Genomic DNA, 19,543 nt, shown 5'->3' on the forward strand with positions numbered 1-19,543 from the left:
ATTAATTGGTGCTTGGCAACCCTGCATATATCTATGAATTATTATTTATTTAACGCATTATTATGCCCCGATGTACTCTGCCCAGCTTACATATGCCCCCACATTATAAACTGAAATACTAGCAATACCCCAAACAGGACTACTAAAAAAGCAAAATCAACGCTCCAAAAGCCATATGGCGCTCCCTCCCTTCTGAACCCTACAGTGTGCCCAAACAGCAGTTTACGTCCACATATATGGCATCGCCACACCTGGGAGAACCCGCTTAACAGTTTGAAGTATTTGTCTTCAGTGGCAAGAACTGGGCACAATATATTGTGCACTAAAATGGCATACCTGTGGAAAATTGAAATTTTTACTTTGCACCATCCACTGAGCGTTCATTTCTAATTAAAAAAAACCTAACCTGTGGGGTCAAAATGCTCACCACACCCCTTAAAAAAATGCCTTGAGGGGTGAAGTTTCCAATATGGGGGTCACTACTTGGGGGATTGTTTTACTATTTGACCCTAGAGCCCTGGCATTGTGGGCCAATGCTACGAAAATCACCAAAATAGGCCTCAAATACGCATTTGCTCTTTCACTCCTAAGCCCTGTCATATGTCCATGCAAATGATAAATGCCTTGAGGGGTGTAGTTTACAAAATTGGTTCACTTCTCAGGGTTTCCACTGTACTCTGGGACCTAAGGTAGCTCTGCAAATGCGACATGGCGCCCGTACACCAGTCCAGCAAGATCTGAACTCTAAAAGCCAAATGGCGCTCCTTCCATTTTGAGCTCTGCCATGCGCCCAAACAGCAGTTTAGGCCACACATGGGGTATTGCCATACTCGGGAAAAATTGAGTAACAAATTGTGTGGTGTTTTTTCTCCTATTACCCCTTGTGAAAATAAAAAATTGGAAGCAAATACTACATATTTTTGGAAAAAATATAATTTTTCATTTTCAATGCCTAATTCTAATACAATCTATGAAACACCTGTGGGATCAAAATGCTCAATACACCCCTAGATGAATGCCCTGAGGGGTATAGTTTCCAAAATTGAGTCACTTCTCATGGGTTTCTACTGTACTGGTACCAGAAGGGCCAGGGGCGCAACTAGGAAAGACTGGGCCCCATAGCAAACTTTTGACAGGGCCCCCCTTGTAGAAAGTGCCTCCCTGTAGATTCTGCCACAGCTCCCCCCTGTAGATAGCACCATACGGCTCCCCTGTAGATAGCGCCATACGGCCCCCTGTAGATAGTGCCACACACAGCCCCCTGTAGATAGCGCCATACAGCCCCATTGTAGATAGCGCCACATACAGCCCCCCATAGATAGCGCCACACAGCCCACCTGTAACTAGTGCCATACAGCCCGCCTGTAGATAACGTCATACAGCCCCCTGTAGATAGCGCCATACAGCCCCATTGTAGATAGCGCCACATACAGCCCCCCATAGATAGCGCCACACAGCCCACCTGTAACTAGTGCCATACAGCCCGCCTGTAGATAACGTCATACAGCCCCCTGTAGATAGTGCCAAACACAGCCCCCTGTAGATAGCGCCATACAGCCCCATTGTAGATAGTGCCACATACAGCCCCCCATAGATAGCGCCACACAGCCCACCTGTAACTAGTGCCATACAGCCCGCCTGTAGATAACGTCATACAGCCCCCTGTAGATCGCGCCAAACAGCCCCCTGTAGATAGTGCCAAACAGCCCCCTCTCTTTAGATAACGCCATACAGACCCCTGTAGATGACTCCATACAGACCCCCCTGTAGATAGTGCCATTCAGCCCCCCTGTAGATGGCGCCATACAGCCCCCTCCCTGTAGATAACACCATATAGCCCCCCCTGTAGATATCTACAGGGGGGGCTGTATGGAGTTAATGCCAAACAGCCTCAATCCCTCCCCCCCAAAATAAAAACGGCCTGTAGTCTATGGGTTGTCCCACAAAACACATGTATCCCCTAGCCACAGGATAGGGGATACATGTGTGATCACTGGGGGTCTGACCGCTGGGAACCCCAGCGATAAGGAGAACGGGGGACCAAAAGTCCCCCGAAATGCTCCGTGAGAAACCTTGGACTTCAGGGGTCTGTGTCCAGCAGCTCAATAAAAATTAAAGGAGCACCGGTCACACATGCGCACACGAGTAATCGGCGCTCCATTCATTTCTACGGAGCAGCTGGACACAGACCCCAAAAGGCCAAGGTTTCTCATGGAGCACTTGGGGGGACTTTCGGTCCCCCATTCTCCTTATCGCTGGGGGTCCCAGCGTTCAGACCCCCAGCGATCACACATATATCCCCTATCCTGTGGATAGGGGATACATGTGTATTGTGGGACAACCCCTTTAATGGCAGAGCGGGGCGATACCTCCCTGCTCTGCCGTAGTGTTCAGTTGCGTCGCTACCACTGTAGAGCCATAGCGGCTGCTAGCAGGGCCTCCGGCCATGGGGGGGGGGGGCTGTGCCGGCGGGCAGGAGAGGCCCCCTCATGCCGTGGGCCCCGTAGCAGCCGCTGTGGCTGCTACAACGGTAGTTACGCCACTGACAGGGGCTCTGCAAATGCGACATTGCGCCCAAAATACAAAGCTGCATGCCAAGTGGCACTCCTGCCGTGAGGTGTATCCAAACAGCAGTTTATGACCACATATGGGGTATTGCCGTACTCGGGAGAAATCGCTTTACAAGTGTTGGTGTGCTTTTTCTCCTTTATGCCTTGTGAAAATGAAAAAAAATGCTAAATTCTAGTGGAAAAAAATTTAGATTTTCATTTTCACCGCCTAATTCCAATAAATTCAGCAAAAAAACAGTGGGGTCAAAAGGTTCACTATACCGCTAGATAAATTCCTTAAGGGGTGTAGTTTCCCAAATGAGGTCACTTTCATGGGGTTTGCACTGTTTTGGCACCTCAGGGGATTTGCAAATGTGACATGGCGCCGCAAACCATTCCAGCGAAAGTTGAGCTCCAAAAGTCAAATGGTGCTCCTTCCATTCTGAGCCCTGCCCTGTCTCAAAAACAGCAGTTTATTACCACATATGGGTATTGCGGTGCTCAGAAGAGTTTGCTTTATAAATGTTGGGGTGCTTTTTCTCTTTTATCTATTGTGAAAATGAAAAATCTGAGCTAAAACGAAATTTTATTAGAAAAAATTTACATTTTCAATTTCATGGCCTAATTCCAATAAATTCTGCAAAAAACCTGTGGGGTCAAAATGCTAACTATACCCCAAGATAAATTTCTTGAGGGTTGTAGTTTCCAAAATGGGGTCACTTTTAGATGGTTTCCACTGTTTTGGTTCCTCCAGGGCGTTGCAAACACGACATGGCACTGAAAACCATTCCAGCAAAATCTGCGCTCCAAAATCCAAATTGCGCTCCTTCCCTTCTAAGCCCTGTCGTGGATCCATACAGCAGTTTATTACCACATATGGGGTATTGCCGTAATCGGGAGAAACTGCTTTTACAAATGTTAGTTTGCTTTTTCTCCTTTATGCCTTGTCAAAATAAAAAAATATTGTTTTTCAGAAAAAAAGTAGATTTTTATTTTTACAGACTAATTCCAAGAAGTTTAGCAAAAAACCTGTGGGGTCGAAATGCTGACTATACCCCTAGATAAATTTCGTGAGGTGTGTAGTTTCCAAAATTGGGTCACTTTGGGGGGGGGGGGGTTTCCACTGTTTTGGCACCACAAGACCTCTTCAAACCTGACATGGTGCCTAAAATATATTCTAAAGAAAAGGAGGCCCCAAAATTCATTAGGTGCTCCTTTATTTATGAGGCCTGCGCTTCAGTCCATTAGGATACTAGGGCAACATGTGGGATAATTTTAAAAACCTGCAGAATATGGGAAATATATTAAGTTGAAAGAAAGTGTATTACAAATGAATTTTTGCAAAAAAATGAAAAAAAATTTACATTTCACCTCTACATTGCTTTAATTCCTGTGAAACGCCTAAGGGGTTTAGAAACTTTCTGAATGCTGTTTTGAACACTTTGAGGGTGTTAAAATTGGGTGATTTATCGGGACTTTCTAATATATAAGTCTCTCACAGCCATTTCAGAACTGAACTGGTCTCTGAAAAAAAAGCCTTTTGAAATTTTCTTGAGAATGTGAGAAATTGCTGCTAAACTTCTAAGCCTTGTAACATCCTAGAAAAATAAAAGAACTTTTAAAAAAACAATGCAAACAAAGTAGACATATGGTAAATCTTAACTAGTAACTATTTTGTGTGGTATTACTATCTGTCTTCCACGCAAATACATTTAAATTTAGAAAAATGATAATTTTTGCAAATTTTCCCTGAATTTTTTAATTTTTGACAAATAAACACTGAATATATCGACAAAATTTTACCACTAACATGAAGTACAACGTGTCACGAGAAAACAATCTCAGAATCGCTAGGGTACATAAAAGCACTCTAAAGCTATTACTACATAAAGTGACACGTCAGATTTGAAAAAATTGGCTGTGTCCTTAAGGCGAAAACAGGCTGTGTCTTTAAGGCCAAATTTACACGAGCGTGTGCGTTTTGCACGCGCAAAAAACGCTGCGTTTTTCACGTGCAAAAGGTACTTAACAGCTCCGCGTGTCATCACCATATGATGCGTGGCTGCGTGATTTTCGCGCAGCCGCCATCATTATGACACTCTGTATGTTTGTAAACAGAAAAGCACGTGGTGCTTTTCTGTTTTCATTCATACTTTTTACTGCTGTTGCGCGAATCACGTGCGTCACACGGAAGTGCTTCCGTGTGCCGCGCGTGATTTTCACGCACCCATTGACTTCAATGGGTGCGTGATGCGCGAACAACGCACAAATATAGGACATGTCGTGAGTTTTACGCAGCTGACACACGCTGCGTGAAACTCACGGACAGTCTGCACGGCCCCATAGACTAACATAGGTCCGTGCGAGGCGCGTGAAAATCATGCGCGTTGCACGGATGTATTACACGTTCGTCTAAATAAGCCCTAAGGGGTTAAGTCAAGTTGATCCTTGAATAAAGCAAGTAGTCTGCTGGAGTTTTTTTTTAGGCCTATGTGTTCTATTGATCAGGATGAATACTATAATAAAGTACTAATATATTTTTCTGGTACCTCTTTGTATGGGTAGGATTACTAGCTGATAATTTAGGAGTTATTTATCAAGCAGATCATAGATATTAGATCCCTTGAATCAAATGTTAACAAACAGCCCCTGGATGTATACCATCAGGGGAAATCGATTTTTACCTGGCTAATCCTTTTGCTTCCTCTCCCCAAGATACATGGCCTTAAAGAATTTGGTAGCCACTTCTCCCCCAGTTCTATTGAAGTTCTAAGTCCATCTCTTGTTTTACATCAGGTTGTTTTAGACGAAAAACCCAACAATGATAAACCTGGAGCATTAGGCCTCATTCACGCAGAAGCTGGAGGCTTTCCGTGTTGTGCCATATGGTGCCATATTTTGAAAATAGCTTTGTAACATGGTGTCTGAAGAAACACGGCACAATTTATTTTCGGTTAGTAGGAAATTGGAGGCATACGACGGTACTGTAGAGCCACATTGAAGTCTGCATACCATGAACTCAGAGGTTGTACGGTGCAAGTGTACATAAGCCCTTAGAACTCCACAGCAGTTTTAAATATATTATAACAGAACCATAGTAGTTTGCATGTGAAAAAAAAACGACAAAAACAAACTGCGTAACCAATAAGTTATAATAATTTTTATTCATGTTAGAAATTCTATCAGTGTTCGAACATTAATATTTAGAGCGTTTGTACAATTTCCATTTTCAATGTTTGAAATGTAAACCACACTAGATCACAAAAATGAAACAAACACATTCTGTATGGTAAGGATTATAATGCTCTCTCAACGTGGTTAACCCGTTCCCTGCTGGAGTGGTTTAGCAATACCCATTGTATAGGGGTGTTGCTGGACAACTCGAAATCATGAAGGGGCTAAGGGATATTTTGTCCGGTGTTTTTAAAAGTATGTGTGCACTGTACCCAAATTTCATGTCTCACAATGGCATCAATACATATAAACTCTTTAAAAATATACTTCTGTCAAAATGACTTGATCACTACTATGTACACTACAAAAATAAATTTTCATATAAATAAATTATATGGCATATGTTTATCTTTGTAAATGAAATGACACAAAAACCCACTCCTGCCAAATGAGGCAGACAATGAGACCCAGTTTGAATAATTTTCCTTTTAAATCCTTACTCTAAAATGCTATGAGTCTTTAATGTAAATGTTATATACTCTCTCCTATTTAACATTAGTAAGCACTCTATACAAATAAAAATTCCATTAAAAGTAGCCCATAGCTGTAATAGTGTTTTCCAATAGAAATAGAAACATATCCCTGCATTGTTTTGTTATAAACTGGCATGACAAATACTGTAAGAACACATTCTTATTATACAAAAATATAAATATTAAAAAACATACAAAGAAAAACATTGCCAGCTACTGTTCTCCCTTTGCCAATGTGACTATAGGAGATTGTATATGTATGTATATATATATATATATATATATATATATATACACATACATATATATATATATATATATATATATATATATATATATATATATATACTGTGCAGAAGGCAGCAGACACACTAACAAGGGAGCGGGGAGATTTGGCCATGTAAGTGTGTGTAGTATGAGACTTGGGGAAAGCTTTTTTATTATTATTATTATTATTATTATTATAAGCAATGCCAATACGTCATGATAGCATAGTGATGCCCAACAATTTCATTAGTAAGTACTTTAGTGACCAGCTGAAAATATCACTTGCAGTGGGATCATTTATTTGATTATACTCTTAGGGCACGTTCAGACGTGGTGGAATTTTTCCGCTGCAAATGTTGGTGCAGATTTGGGGCAATTCCACAACGAATCTGCAGCAACATTTGCATATTTGACAGGTAATTCAGACGTTGCAGACATCACAGCGGACTTGCCACAGATTTCAGTTTTTGCATTGCAAAGGCTGAAATCCGCAGTGAAATTCCGCTTCTTCTCCGCAACGTCATGAGCATGCTGCGGAGGGAAAATTCTTCACCACAGTCTAATTTCCGCACAGTTATTTTCTGCAACGTCTGAACTAACTTTCCTAAAAATGTATAAAAAACAAATGTAAAAAACGGCTGCTGCAGAATTCCACTGTGGACTGTACACAGCACGTCTGAATGTGGCCTTACATGTCAAGAAGTATACCTGCTTGGGAATTGCTTTACATCATAAATATATATGATCTATTATATGTCAGGTTATAAAGGATTATTACGAAGTTCTCCAATTATAATTCGGGCAGAGCAGAAGAATAGTCGCCTTTCATATATCAACTGCATCACAGAATATTTGAGGATCACTGTGCCATACATGACCACTTGTGAAATGAAGGTAGTTTTTCAGGTTGTGCCATGTGGTTTTAGCTTTTACGTGTATTAACAATGTGTATGCGGCTCTTACACTGCAAGCAAACAGGGTCCATTGTTTTATTGCTATCTATATTAATGGCAGTGATCTGGACACGGAGACAGTTGTGGTGGTCTCAGTGTGCTTATGTAACAATAGCTTATAATAAGGAAAGGCAGCTACATATTCCTTGTTAGATTTTTTTTGAAGATTTTAACAAGTGCCTTAAAGTTTTAAGTATTTCAATTAAATATTCTTCTATGACAGAACAGCATGCAATGCGATATACACTGCAATCCACAATGACACATGAAGAATGTATACAGTATATCAATGTACAAAGTAAAAGAACATAAAACTCATCTTCTGAATTAAATTAATAGCATAAAGGTAAACTCTGAGCAAACAACATATCTATGTATGTAAAAGAGGAAGGGAGGTAGATAGGGAAACCATTTACATTTTCAGAGGCAAAAAAAGGAATAGTAGCACCAACATAAGGAAAGGTTAATGTAAGCCATATAAAAACGTATCATTCAATTATTGTTCGATCCCCTTCATCGCCTGAAGTGCTTTCTATTACGAAAAAAAACAACAAAAAGACATAAGACAATTTTTACCACTTAGCCACTGCTGAATGACTACGCCCATGATGGCCAAGTTGCCCCTAAGCTGGAATGGCACCCAAGCAATTGTGTCAGGCACCATCCTGCAAAACTACACATAGAGGGTATAAATAAAAAAGAGTCGTGAAGTCTCCTGCAAGTAAGTGCTGAAGATGGATAGGAGAAGACTCCCAACATTGCAGGTTTACATAAGCACACCAAGAATATAGAACACAGTGGAACAGACTCTACAGTTTCACATGAGACAGGTGCACACATCCAGACACAAGGACAGGCAAGAAACGACATTGGCTAAGACAAATTCTTCATATCTGCCCATTTGAAGGAAAAGAGATACTCACGCATAGCGTGTTTGAAATTATCAGTAACATACTACCACAGGGTTGTGATATGAACATTAAACATCAAAATAGAAAAACCTTTACACATATAAAATAACACCTATCACATAAGCAATATTTGCATAGAAATTATACATGTACATTATACAATATTTAAGCAGCAGAAAAATATGCTGGATTTTATATCTAGATTAAAGTGTGGCACAAATTTTGTACATTAAGTAGAGAGGGCAAATAAGCTTTGCCCCATCTGTTAAAAGGAGTCTAGGAACTCCGCAGTTATACTAACTTTACATAGTTCTTTTGTATATTACATATGTATACACCTTTTAAATATTTATACCAATATTTAACACATTTGTACAATAGATTACAGTAATAATGAACTGTTTGTCTTGATGCAGCATGTCCATTATATAAAACCTCCAGCAGCTTTCATTAGCCAGTCTGGAAATTCTGTCCCGTCTTTGGCCATCAATGATTTAGAATGTGTTGACTCTGTAATAAAATGGAAAACAATTACCATCTGCTTTAGAATTGCCATGAATTGTACGATTCTTTTAAGAGATCTGACTGTGTAGGGTATGTCTGATATGGTCAGCACTGATTGGACATTGCCAGACTATGTAGGGACACCCCCAACTGACAAGGGGAAGGGGACACCCAGTTGTCAATTTATTCATACAGTTCCAGGAGGAATAACAGAGGAATGGCACAATGCAGATTTCTAAGAAAAGGTGCTCCAGAATAGTTCTCTCATGGGGATGCAAGTATTTACGAAAATAGACACGTTTGGAGAGGTGATAGTTCCTCTTTAAATGCATTCCTTCCAAATGTAAAGTAGATTTAAATGCATTCTACAAGTTTTTCACATTTGCAGGTCTTTGTCATATACCAGTAAAAAAAAACATTCCTTAAGACCTCTATGTCGTGATGGGAAATAGACATGCTGATATGTGAATTGTTCCTTTATTACCATCAAGAAATCCCATTAAACTCGGATAGTTAGAGACAAATACTGTACCTTATTTTGAGACATTTCCTTGTGCCCTATCTTCGCATTCAACATCTTGCAGCTCTATAACTTCTACTTTAGAGTCCCTTCTCTCGTAGCGCACATTAAAAGGCACATGAGGATCCTCATAAGGTCCATGGTCATCTTCGTGATATCCATTGTAGAATGGGTAGCTACTACGATTATTGTGGCTACACACTGAAGGGTGAACAGCAACAGTAACTGAAGCCGAAGCAGTCACAGTAGTTATAGGCTGGCAATATGCCGGCACTGAAGTACCTGCTGGAGCAAAAGCAGTTCTCCTATTGCTTTGTAAGTGTGGTCTGTGTCCTGAGCAATCTCTGGTACAAGGACCAGAATGCTTCTCAGTAGAAGTTTCAAAAGCATCCCTGCGAGGTCGATAAGGAGGTGGACGTGACTGTTCTTTTGCCTCCCACCTCGGATTCCTGTTAGGGCGCCATTGTTGTTGAGGTCTTGGATCTTGTCCGGGCTGAGTCCTCTGACTTGACTGACTATGTGTGGCATCTGGCACTACAACCTGGAAAATAAAATACAACATTGTATTACGATGTACTAGCAGTACCATACTAATTTGTAAACTAAATACTGCATGGTTTAATCACTAAGTCTATTAACCCCTTCCCGCATTATGCCGTACACGGAAGGGTCCCCTTCCCGAACTCCGACATGCATGTATGTGATGGTGATCACGCGTCACTGACAGCCGGGCTTCTGTTGCAGCGGATGGGATCGGAGGAACCTCTGATCCCGGATGTTTAACCCGTTAAATGCTGCGGTCAATAGAGACTGAGGAATTTAACTGATTTGACAGAGGAAGGGAACCTGATCGCCGGCCGCTGATGGGTTGCCATGACAGCCGGGGGCCTAACAAGGTTCCCTAGACCTGCCATTACTATAAGCCTATTAGGCCGGGCCAGAGGTATGTCCTAATTGATTGCCTGTCAGTTTTACACGGACAGGCAGTAATGCTTTGGTATACTAAGTATACCAAAGCATTATATTAGCGATCAGAAGATCTCATTGTAAACTCCCTCAGTTGGACTAACAAAAAAACGAAATAAATACAGTTAAATAAAGTTTATTCAAAAATAAAAAAAAGTGCACAGTAAAAATAAAATATTTTTTTTCCCATAAAAAGTGGTTTTATTTTGAAAAAGAATAACCCCCAAAAATTATATTGCCGCAATTGTAACACCGCAAACAATAAAGTTAACACATTATTTAAACCATATGGTGAAGGCCGTACGAAAAAAAATTTAAACAATGGCGGAAATTTTTTTTTTTCCTTTAACCCCTCCACTAAAAAAAATATAATGAAAGAAGTCCCATGTACTCCAAAATGGTACCAATGAAAACTACACCTCGTTCTGCAAAAAACAAGCTCACAAATGGCTACATCCTTGGAAAAATACAAAAGTTACAGCTCTTGCAATGCGGCGATGCAAAAACAAATAAGTTTTGTTTTAAAGTGTTTTTATCGTGCAAAAGTAGTTAAATATAAAAAAAATCTCTTTAGTATGGCCGAAATCGGACTGATCCATAGAATAAAGGTAACATGTTGTTTACCCTGCATACTGAGCGACATAAATCTAAAATGTGAAAAACAATGATGGAATAGCTATTTATTTAAATTTCCTCCCATAAAAATAAAATAAAAGTAAATCAATATATTATATGTACCCAAACATCCAACTTGTTCAAAAAAAATAAAAAAAACTCTAATACGGCTATGCCGACAGAAAAATTAAAAAGATATGACTCTTGGAATGCGACAATGAAAAACGAAAAAGAATGCTTAGCCATTAAGGTCAAAATAGGCCTGGCGTTAGAACAAAATTTTGATGCCGCAATGAGATCAAACTTAGCAATAATATAAAGTCTTCCAGGACTTGGGCAATAACGTGTTACAAAGAAATGAAAAGCTTGGTATACTTACGTACTACAGAAATTGAACACACTGTACATGTCTCAACTAATATACACACATGTAACATATCCATAATGAAGCTGAATTTCATGCTTCCCTGTACTAAGACTCTTGTGGCTCAGTACACGTCTGTAAATTACTGTACCTGATAATCTTCTTTGTCTCACTAGTAGCTTGGTTTCTTATACTTTAATTATTCTACTCTCGCTATAAGGGAAATCCACATCTACTGACTTCTTAGTGAACTTGTGCTGGGCTTGTGCTTTTACACAGCAACCAATGCGAGAAAAATGAACTGTAGGGTAAAGCATGGGGGAGGGACTGAGCAGCAGTCTGAGCCACTAATGAGACTGGAGATGTTTTTCAGACTACCTCAGGTTTCCTTTATAGCTTATGGTAACCATGCAGCTTAATTGTAATGTCTGAACCTTAGGTTTCTTTCACACATAGATATTTTCTGGAGTTTTAAAATGCATGAAAAAACGCATTTCAAAACGCCAATGTTATTAAAATGTAATATGCATTTTTTTATGGTGTTTTTAGTGGCGTTTTTGGTGGAAATTTTTATTTAGCGTAATCTTGTACATGGTCTTTTTCTGCCGATTTCAAAATCTTATAGAGAAGCCTATGTGAAAAAACCAGCACATGTGTTTAGGAAAAAAACGGCACATGCCGCAAGCAAAAACGCCATGAAAAACGCAGTAAAATGTGTGAAAAGTGTGTGAAACCAGCCCCACTAAGTACAATAAATAGCAGGTAAGATCATCTATAGGGTATTGGCTTAAATATAATTTTTAGACCATAACTAGAACCTGGCGCTTTAGTAGATTTTGACAAATTACAATGATCCAAATGTTGTCAGTATAGCTCATCAGAAGTACAAAAAGGAGATTTTGTGAGTGTATAATATAATAAATACAAGAATCAGTACTTATAATAAAACAAGAGCAGTACTTACAGAACACCTAGGGAAGACTGGATTTCTTGTGGCCTCAACAATAACTTGATGTGAGGGCGCTCCAGCTCTTTGGGCTTCATACTGGTGAAATTCCTCACTGAAGCCCGACACTGTAGTTTGTGAGCTTGATTCGGAGTCTGAAGAGTCCGACCCAGTAGGTGTTTGTTGCTTTGCCACTGGAAACCTCACAAAGTTTGGTGGCAGACCTAAAGATGGTGTGGGTAACCGGTCTCCACCATTGGCTGGGGTCACCTATAAAAAGATATTTTTGTTACATACTGTATTAATTAGAGTATATATATTGTTGTACTTTTATAAAATACACATATAATGTAAATACAGTTCATGAAAATATAATGCCCACCTCAGGATAAGGTCCAAAGAAAGATAGGAGTACTGGAAGAAGCACTAGTCCATTTAGGACCCCAAGAATAGTTAATATTGCAAGCACTGCAAAGAAGTACCTGCAAAGAGAAAACAGCAAATGAAGGGTCACTGTATTTAGTCAGATCAAGGTTCCGTTATTAGAATTGAAACAGAACATGCAATACTATGAACCAAAAAATACAGAACAGCACACAACAACAAGCATTAGAAACACTCGTATTATTTTACCTTGAATGTTAAATCCCACAGTTCAGTCTTAGTTAGAAAAAAAGAAAATGGTTAGATTGTTACCACAGCACAAGGCTTGATAAATTGCTTCTATTCATGAAAGTGTAACACAGGACTCAAAAATATGGAATGTGAAGTGAATAGAACACAATACCAGAGTCCACTATTCTGCCTATTAACCAGAACCCAGAAACTGGTAACAAAATAGATGGATCGAGGGGAAGAGAGAATTAACAAAAACCACTCTAACAAGAGGAAAAGAGCCACTTCTCCCAAATGCTAATCCACCGATTCAGCACTCTCCAATTAAGTTACTAGTTGTTCAGGTAAAGGACTTTTTTCTTTTTCTGGTCTCTAACAACTATATTCCTCCTGGAATTCAATGTGTTTCAGTTTTACCACATAGCTTAAATTGCAAACCGTTTTGAGTAAAGGAACAAGGTTTTTGTAAAGGAAAATGCTTTCCATTCTATGGTATGCCTCAGCATTGTACGCAGTAAAAGCCTCCACAATGGCCGAGCTGCATTGCAGGCTAATCTTTTGTTGATCAATTTAGCATCTCTGAATACTCTTGTTTTGAGTCAGCCAATTCAAACATAAAGGCTAAAGTAATGGGGAAGACGAGAGAAGTGCACGAGTGGATGCTGTTTCCCACCACTAAGGCCTATGGTCAGGGATTATTCTGAAATACGCTTGCAAACTCTTCCATAAAAGTAGTCGCATGTTTATTTTTTCTAAAAACTTCATAAAAGTTAATCACATTTAAGATTATTTACTGAAGATTTACTAAAACCAAGATATGGCTCACTGAAATAGTTTAGGTTGTTGAACACTTCACGGAAATGGTTAACAAAGGCTTGGCTGGGATAGAACTCTTGTTTTCCTTGTATCTTTTTTCCTAGCGAAATCACAACATACAAATAACCTGGTTCTGTAAACATCTTGGAAAATCTTAACTCCATTAGTACAAGGAACAAGCCAATGTCCTCTTTAAATGTAAACCAAGTAAAACTTTAGACTGGGATTTGTATCAACAATAGGCCCCAGAAACATTTGCATGTCATCCATCTAGCTCTAGAATAAACAAGGAGATTATATTTCAGTCTGCTTTGCATATACAATGTCTGTTAATTTACTCCATTTTAGTGGAGCGCATCGTTGAGCTAATCTCTCTGTCTTTCCAGAACTTTTGGAACATTGGTAATCCCCTGGAACAATGGAATAACATTTGATGACTTTGTAGCCAACCCAGAAAAGAACCAGATTGCAATTTAGCTCAAACATGTGTTTAAGAAGTGGCTTAACATGATGGCTCCCAAGCAAAGAGTACTCTAAAATATACGATGTGCGTCCCAAAAGTAATGAGAATGACTTCCAAAAAAATCATTTTATTCAAAAAACATACAATTAGGCTCGAAAACCTTCAAAGTAAGTCCCCTGGGACTGTACACAACAATTCCAATCACACTGTCATTCTTCGTAGCAGTGCTGGAAGACTTCATGTGAAAGGTTATTCAGAGCCCTCGTCACGGCTGACTGGACGTTTCTGCGATTAGTCTGACATTTAAACATCGGTCCCGATCCAGAGCAGCCTTGATAATGGCCACATTTTCATTGGTTCTTGACGTTTAATGTTGTCCCGAGTACTGGTTATCCTCAATGGCTTTCCTTCCATCCTTGAAGCCCTTGTGCCATCTGAAAACTTGGGCTGACAACAAAGCAGCATCCCTATATGCGGTCTTCAACATCTGTAAGGTTTCTGAAGACGTTTTCAAGTTTCATGCAAAATTTGATTGCGTAATGCTGCTCCTCTGCATTTTCGTCCGAGACGAGAGGGAAAAACAAGGGTGCTCTTTTGTAATGTACCGATGCTTCGAAAGGCTCAGGCTCAATGGAGGATGGACTGGCCGTATACGTGCGTTACCCCCGCAACAACCTCCATCCCCACTTTCCTCACGCAGCCTTAGTGGGGAGCGTAAAAATATAATTCTCATTAATTTTGGGACGAACCTAACTTAACCATCTGTGAAAAACAAGACATTCGTGGGAAGAATCTAACTATATTATTAAAAAAAGAAATCGATATGATGTGTGACTTTAAAGTGATGCCAGCAGACTCTTGTAGTTGGACTGAGCTCGTCAACGAAACTGAGCTGTGTTGACTCCAATTTGCAGTGACCATATGTAATGGATTTGCCTGACACAGCTTCTTTGTCGACGCCCGTGGTTAATCAGCATGCATCTGTGCCTAGGTCTGTTAGAGTGACTCGATCTGCTACCATTCAGGCTGGGAGGCTGAGGAGAGGGAGAACCTATCACAGCCTGGCCAGACGGAGCTAGCTCCCGCCCTCTGTCTATTTATACCCTCATTTCCTGCTCCTTCTTTGCCTGTGATTCTTCTGTTTCCTGGCTCTGCTGCTCCTGCTTGTACTATTGTCCTCTGCTTCAAATTGACCCTGGCTTTACTGACTACTCTCCTGCTCTGCGTTTGGTACCTCGTACACTCCTGGTTTGACTCGACTCATTCACTACTCTTGATGCTCATGGTGTTGCCGTGGGCAATTGCCCCATTTCGCTTAGCTTCTGTGTACCCTTGTCTGTTGGTCTGTCGTGCACTTATTGAGCGTAGGGACCGTCGCCCAGTTGTACGCCGTCGCCTAGGACGGGCCGTGCAAGTAGGCAGGGACTGAGTGGCGGGTAGATTAGGGCTCACCTGTCTGTCTCCCTACCCCGTCATTACACCATAGACTTGAAATAAAGTCATCCGAACCTGCGGATTTTGACAGGATCGGCTTAGGATCCTATGTGTGGGGTAGGAAGGATTGGGCATGTTGGATTTAAACATGCCATTCCTTTGTTTCCGCAGGAGACAAGCCGCTTCCAAATGAATTGCTACCATCTGGAAGGCAGTATCGTGTTATTAAAACATGAACGAGCAGGTTTACTGAGAGTTTCAATCCTACTACAGTACAGTTTCTAAACAAGCAAATGTGATTGAATGAAATGTGCTGATTTAATGTGTTTCTTTTGCTATATGTTCTGTTTGTGCTTCTACATTTTCCAATGTATAATTTGCAGATTTATTATTTTGTGGTTGTCATCCTCTCTCCCCATTGAAATAAACGTGCATGCATGGCTAAACTATTTATGGTAGAGTAATGAGAAATAGCTGTCGGCCAAACGAGAGTTGGTTTTATCTATCTTTTTTTTCATAATACTGCAGGTAAACAGTTACCAGGTAAGTTAAAGTACGTTAACAGATAAGTTAAGCTGACCATACATGACAAGACAACCATTTCCTCCAGGTCCCCCATGGACATGGTTGCTTAGATCGCCTGTGCGTACACTTTTACGGCTATAGCGAGGGGGAGATATGCTGCTGACAGACACCTCTGCCAACGATGTTTTCGAGAGGAACACAGGATCGTCATGGTGAAATCCAACATACCGATTGTTGTTTACCCTACGGTAGATGTCGGCGGACAGTTGGGTCGACATTAGATACATATTAGATTGTTGGTGGAAACAAACCAGTGTTTATGAGCAGTTTTATCTTAACTCAGTTGGCAAACAATGTAGCCCTGAAGAGCCTAATGAGAAATACTCTCTCTCTGTGTATATAGTATACACAAATACACATGGTAATCATTCTGCGTGCATTAAACTTTCTATAAAAGATGCGCAGAATTATTTTGACAAAACTTTAGACAAAGTAAGCCTGATGTCCACGAGTCATATTCTGCAGTTTTTCTCAGTTTAGCTACATGCCAAGAAATTGCATTTTACAACCAATGTTATAGAGTAGAACGTGGCTGTCACATTTACATGGATAGGAGTATCTATTTTAGATAGAAGGAATTTCGTATGCCCATCCTCCATCAGGCTTTGTTCTTGCTCCCATGCCTTTTTTTTTTTTTGCAATAGCAGTCCACCACAATGAAGCAGTGTTACATCTAAGATTAGTCATTTTACAGAGCTCCACAGGTTGTTTGTAATAGAGAGGGATCTATTTCACTGCACTTATCAAATTCCCTTCAAAGAAAACCTCCCAGAGCTGACAAACTTACATTCTTAATTAAATCCACAAGAAAACGGCCTCCCTTTTTAATTCCCTACAGAAGCTCCCTAGCTCTTAATGCCATCTAGCAAATGTGAATGATATTTCTGCTGCTCAACCATAAGAGAATTGTTCTAAGGTATACGTTATTTTACCTGGAACTTGCAAATTAAGCTCAGGTATGTGAACTCAGATGTAGTGCAGTGCAATATGATGGGGGAAATATATTTTGAGATATATATATTATTAAATATATCGCATTAGATGAAAAAAATAAATAAATACTGAAAATCACGCATTACCTGACAATAAAATCAAATTCTGATCCGGCTAACATAAGGACTCCCAGTAAAGTAGACACAGCTCCATCGAGAACCGGAGCAAACATATGTTCCAAAGCCAGGACTGCCCTACGGTTCTTGTCTCCAATAGCCGTGAGAAAAGCCTATGGGTGAAGAAAAAATTCAATTAGTCTTCAGTGCTGGGTTTAATGAAAAGGACAGTGTCATCGAATGCATCTGGTCCAGGTATATGTGGGTCCTTGGGTGCATGAGTGACAATGGGCCCCGGTCTACCCCACACTTGGCTTGACAAGTGAAGAGCATCTTTGTACAGATTGTGAATGGCCCCTCAAGCCCAGTACACCCCGGTGTTTGTCTGGTGCTGACAATAGCCCTGCCATGCATGTTTGTGTGGATCTTTGCCTGTTTAAGGAACAGAAGATTGCCAAATATTATTAACACCATGGGTAAAAACCCATTTGGCCACGCTCACATATGGTGACGTAGTGTTACTTCACAGCAGCAAGTGGATGCGAAATGCCTTAGCTAAATGTATGTTTTTTAGCTGGTATACTAAAACTTCAGTATGTAATACATTTGAGTAATTTTAGAGTAACCCACGCGTAAAAAAAGACCATATATAACAAGCCCAGACTGGGCGGATATTTCCGGCGGAAATTTTGTTGTGTTACATCCAGATTTTGCTGTGGATTTTAACCTATGCATTGCAAAGTTTGAAATCCACTGTGAAAATCTGCAACAGAATTGACATGCTGCTGCTTTTAAAATTCGCAGCGTGCTCTCAATTTTGCAAAGATTTTTTAAGCCACATGTGGATGGTGTTTTAAAGACGTCTTCTACACGTATTGTATGTGGCATTTAGTTCACAATGTTTTTTTTTTCTTTTAGCACAATAGAGCTACAGTTTGGAACCCACACATCTCCTGTATGGATAAATCCTTTAGACCTTTTAGTTTATATATACAGTATACACCCACACTTTATGGGTGCCATCACTTGTGGTGTATTTGCCTCGTACTTCTGCAGTGTAAAAATATGCTGCGAAAAACTTTACAATGTAATCCCCTGGGAAAAATATTCTGCAATGCAAACAATTAAGAGTTGCAGAATATTTTGCCCATAGGATTACATTGTAAAGTTTTCCGCGGCATATTTTTACACTACAAAATACGAGGCAAATACGCCACGTGTGACTGGACCCTATATATTATGTTAGCTACTGAAGCAATAACATAAGCTACTTTTCTGTATATAAATCAAAGATATTCAGAAGAGCAGACCTATATCTAGACAAGACATAGTACAGATAAAATAGTTTCATGCATCGGTGAGCAAAATAATTTAAATATAACGTTGTCATCATCTATAATGAAATATGTACTAAGAAATGAATGGGTACAAACAAAATATGAACTTAACAGTGTGGTGTACTTACCAAAGCCACATGTACAGTAAATTCTACCCCAATGCCCACAGAGGCTATCAGGATCACCACAGGCACAGCACTCAGCTTAATCCCAATGAGCCCCATCATTCCAAACAGCTCTACGGTCATAAGGGCCAGAACCATTACCTACAAAAGAAAAAAACCCTGTCAAAACCTGACAAACCCACAGCACGCACATTATGTAATAAAAAACCTGTTGCCTACAAAATACAAAAAGAAAACACATTTAGGCCAAGATCACACACACAGTTTTGATGCAGTTTTTGTCTTTATTTTTTTTAAGCCAAAGCCAAAAATGGATCCAAAAGGAAGGAAAGTTATAGAGAAAAAACTGATTCATCTCCTTTCTTTTGTGTCTAAAAAAAAAAAAAAGTGAGCAAAAAAAATGGCACCAAAACTGCATGTGTCATTCTGGCCATACTAAGATTTTGCTAAATCTGAAATTAAATATTCTCCTAAAGCAGCAGGAGAATGCTTGACATGAAGAGAATGCCTTGCTGTTTTTCTGCAGCACGTCATAGGTCAACTGCTTACAGTTCAGCATTTATCCACAAGAGGGACTGTAAATATAACATATGACCTTGTTTGCCCTTGCATCAAATAAAGCATATAAATACGTTTGGGGTAAAAAAAATAAATGCTGGAGTTAGGAATAAGACAACAAACATTTTCCAAGGCATTTAATGTTAAATCCTTTGCTAGCTAAACAAAAAACAGACAGAAAACTAATGGGTGTCAGATTACAGGGAGGCCGCATGGCTTTTAAGGAACTAGGAAAGATTGGTAGAGACAAAGCAGGCAG

At 39.9% G+C, this 19,543-nt stretch overlaps 1 protein-coding gene across 3 annotated transcripts in view; it reads right to left on the reverse strand.

The window, feature by feature from the left end:
* Positions 1–6,610: 6,610 nt before the first annotated feature.
* PTCH1 (patched 1) overlaps positions 6,611–19,543 on the reverse strand; it is a 78,510-nt gene continuing 65,577 nt past the window's right edge. For 2 of the 3 annotated variants that reach the window (XM_075828819.1, XM_075828818.1), the window contains exons 19-24: positions 18,730–18,867; positions 17,295–17,437; positions 12,685–12,784; positions 12,321–12,572; positions 9,424–9,952; positions 6,611–8,897 (exon numbers count right to left, since the gene is read on the reverse strand). In XM_075828819.1, the coding sequence (XP_075684934.1) occupies positions 9,425–9,952; positions 12,321–12,572; positions 12,685–12,784; positions 17,295–17,437; positions 18,730–18,867 (1,161 nt within the window). In that variant the 3' untranslated portion in view covers positions 6,611–8,897; position 9,424. Of the gene's footprint in view, positions 8,898–9,423; positions 9,953–12,320; positions 12,573–12,684; positions 12,785–12,935; positions 12,963–17,294; positions 17,438–18,729; positions 18,868–19,543 lie in introns of those variants that run through there. The other variant, XM_075828820.1, reaches the window with a different exon arrangement.

This window comes from Rhinoderma darwinii, chromosome 1 (assembly GCF_050947455.1).
Source record: "Rhinoderma darwinii isolate aRhiDar2 chromosome 1, aRhiDar2.hap1, whole genome shotgun sequence".
NCBI lineage: Eukaryota > Metazoa > Chordata > Amphibia > Anura > Rhinodermatidae > Rhinoderma > Rhinoderma darwinii.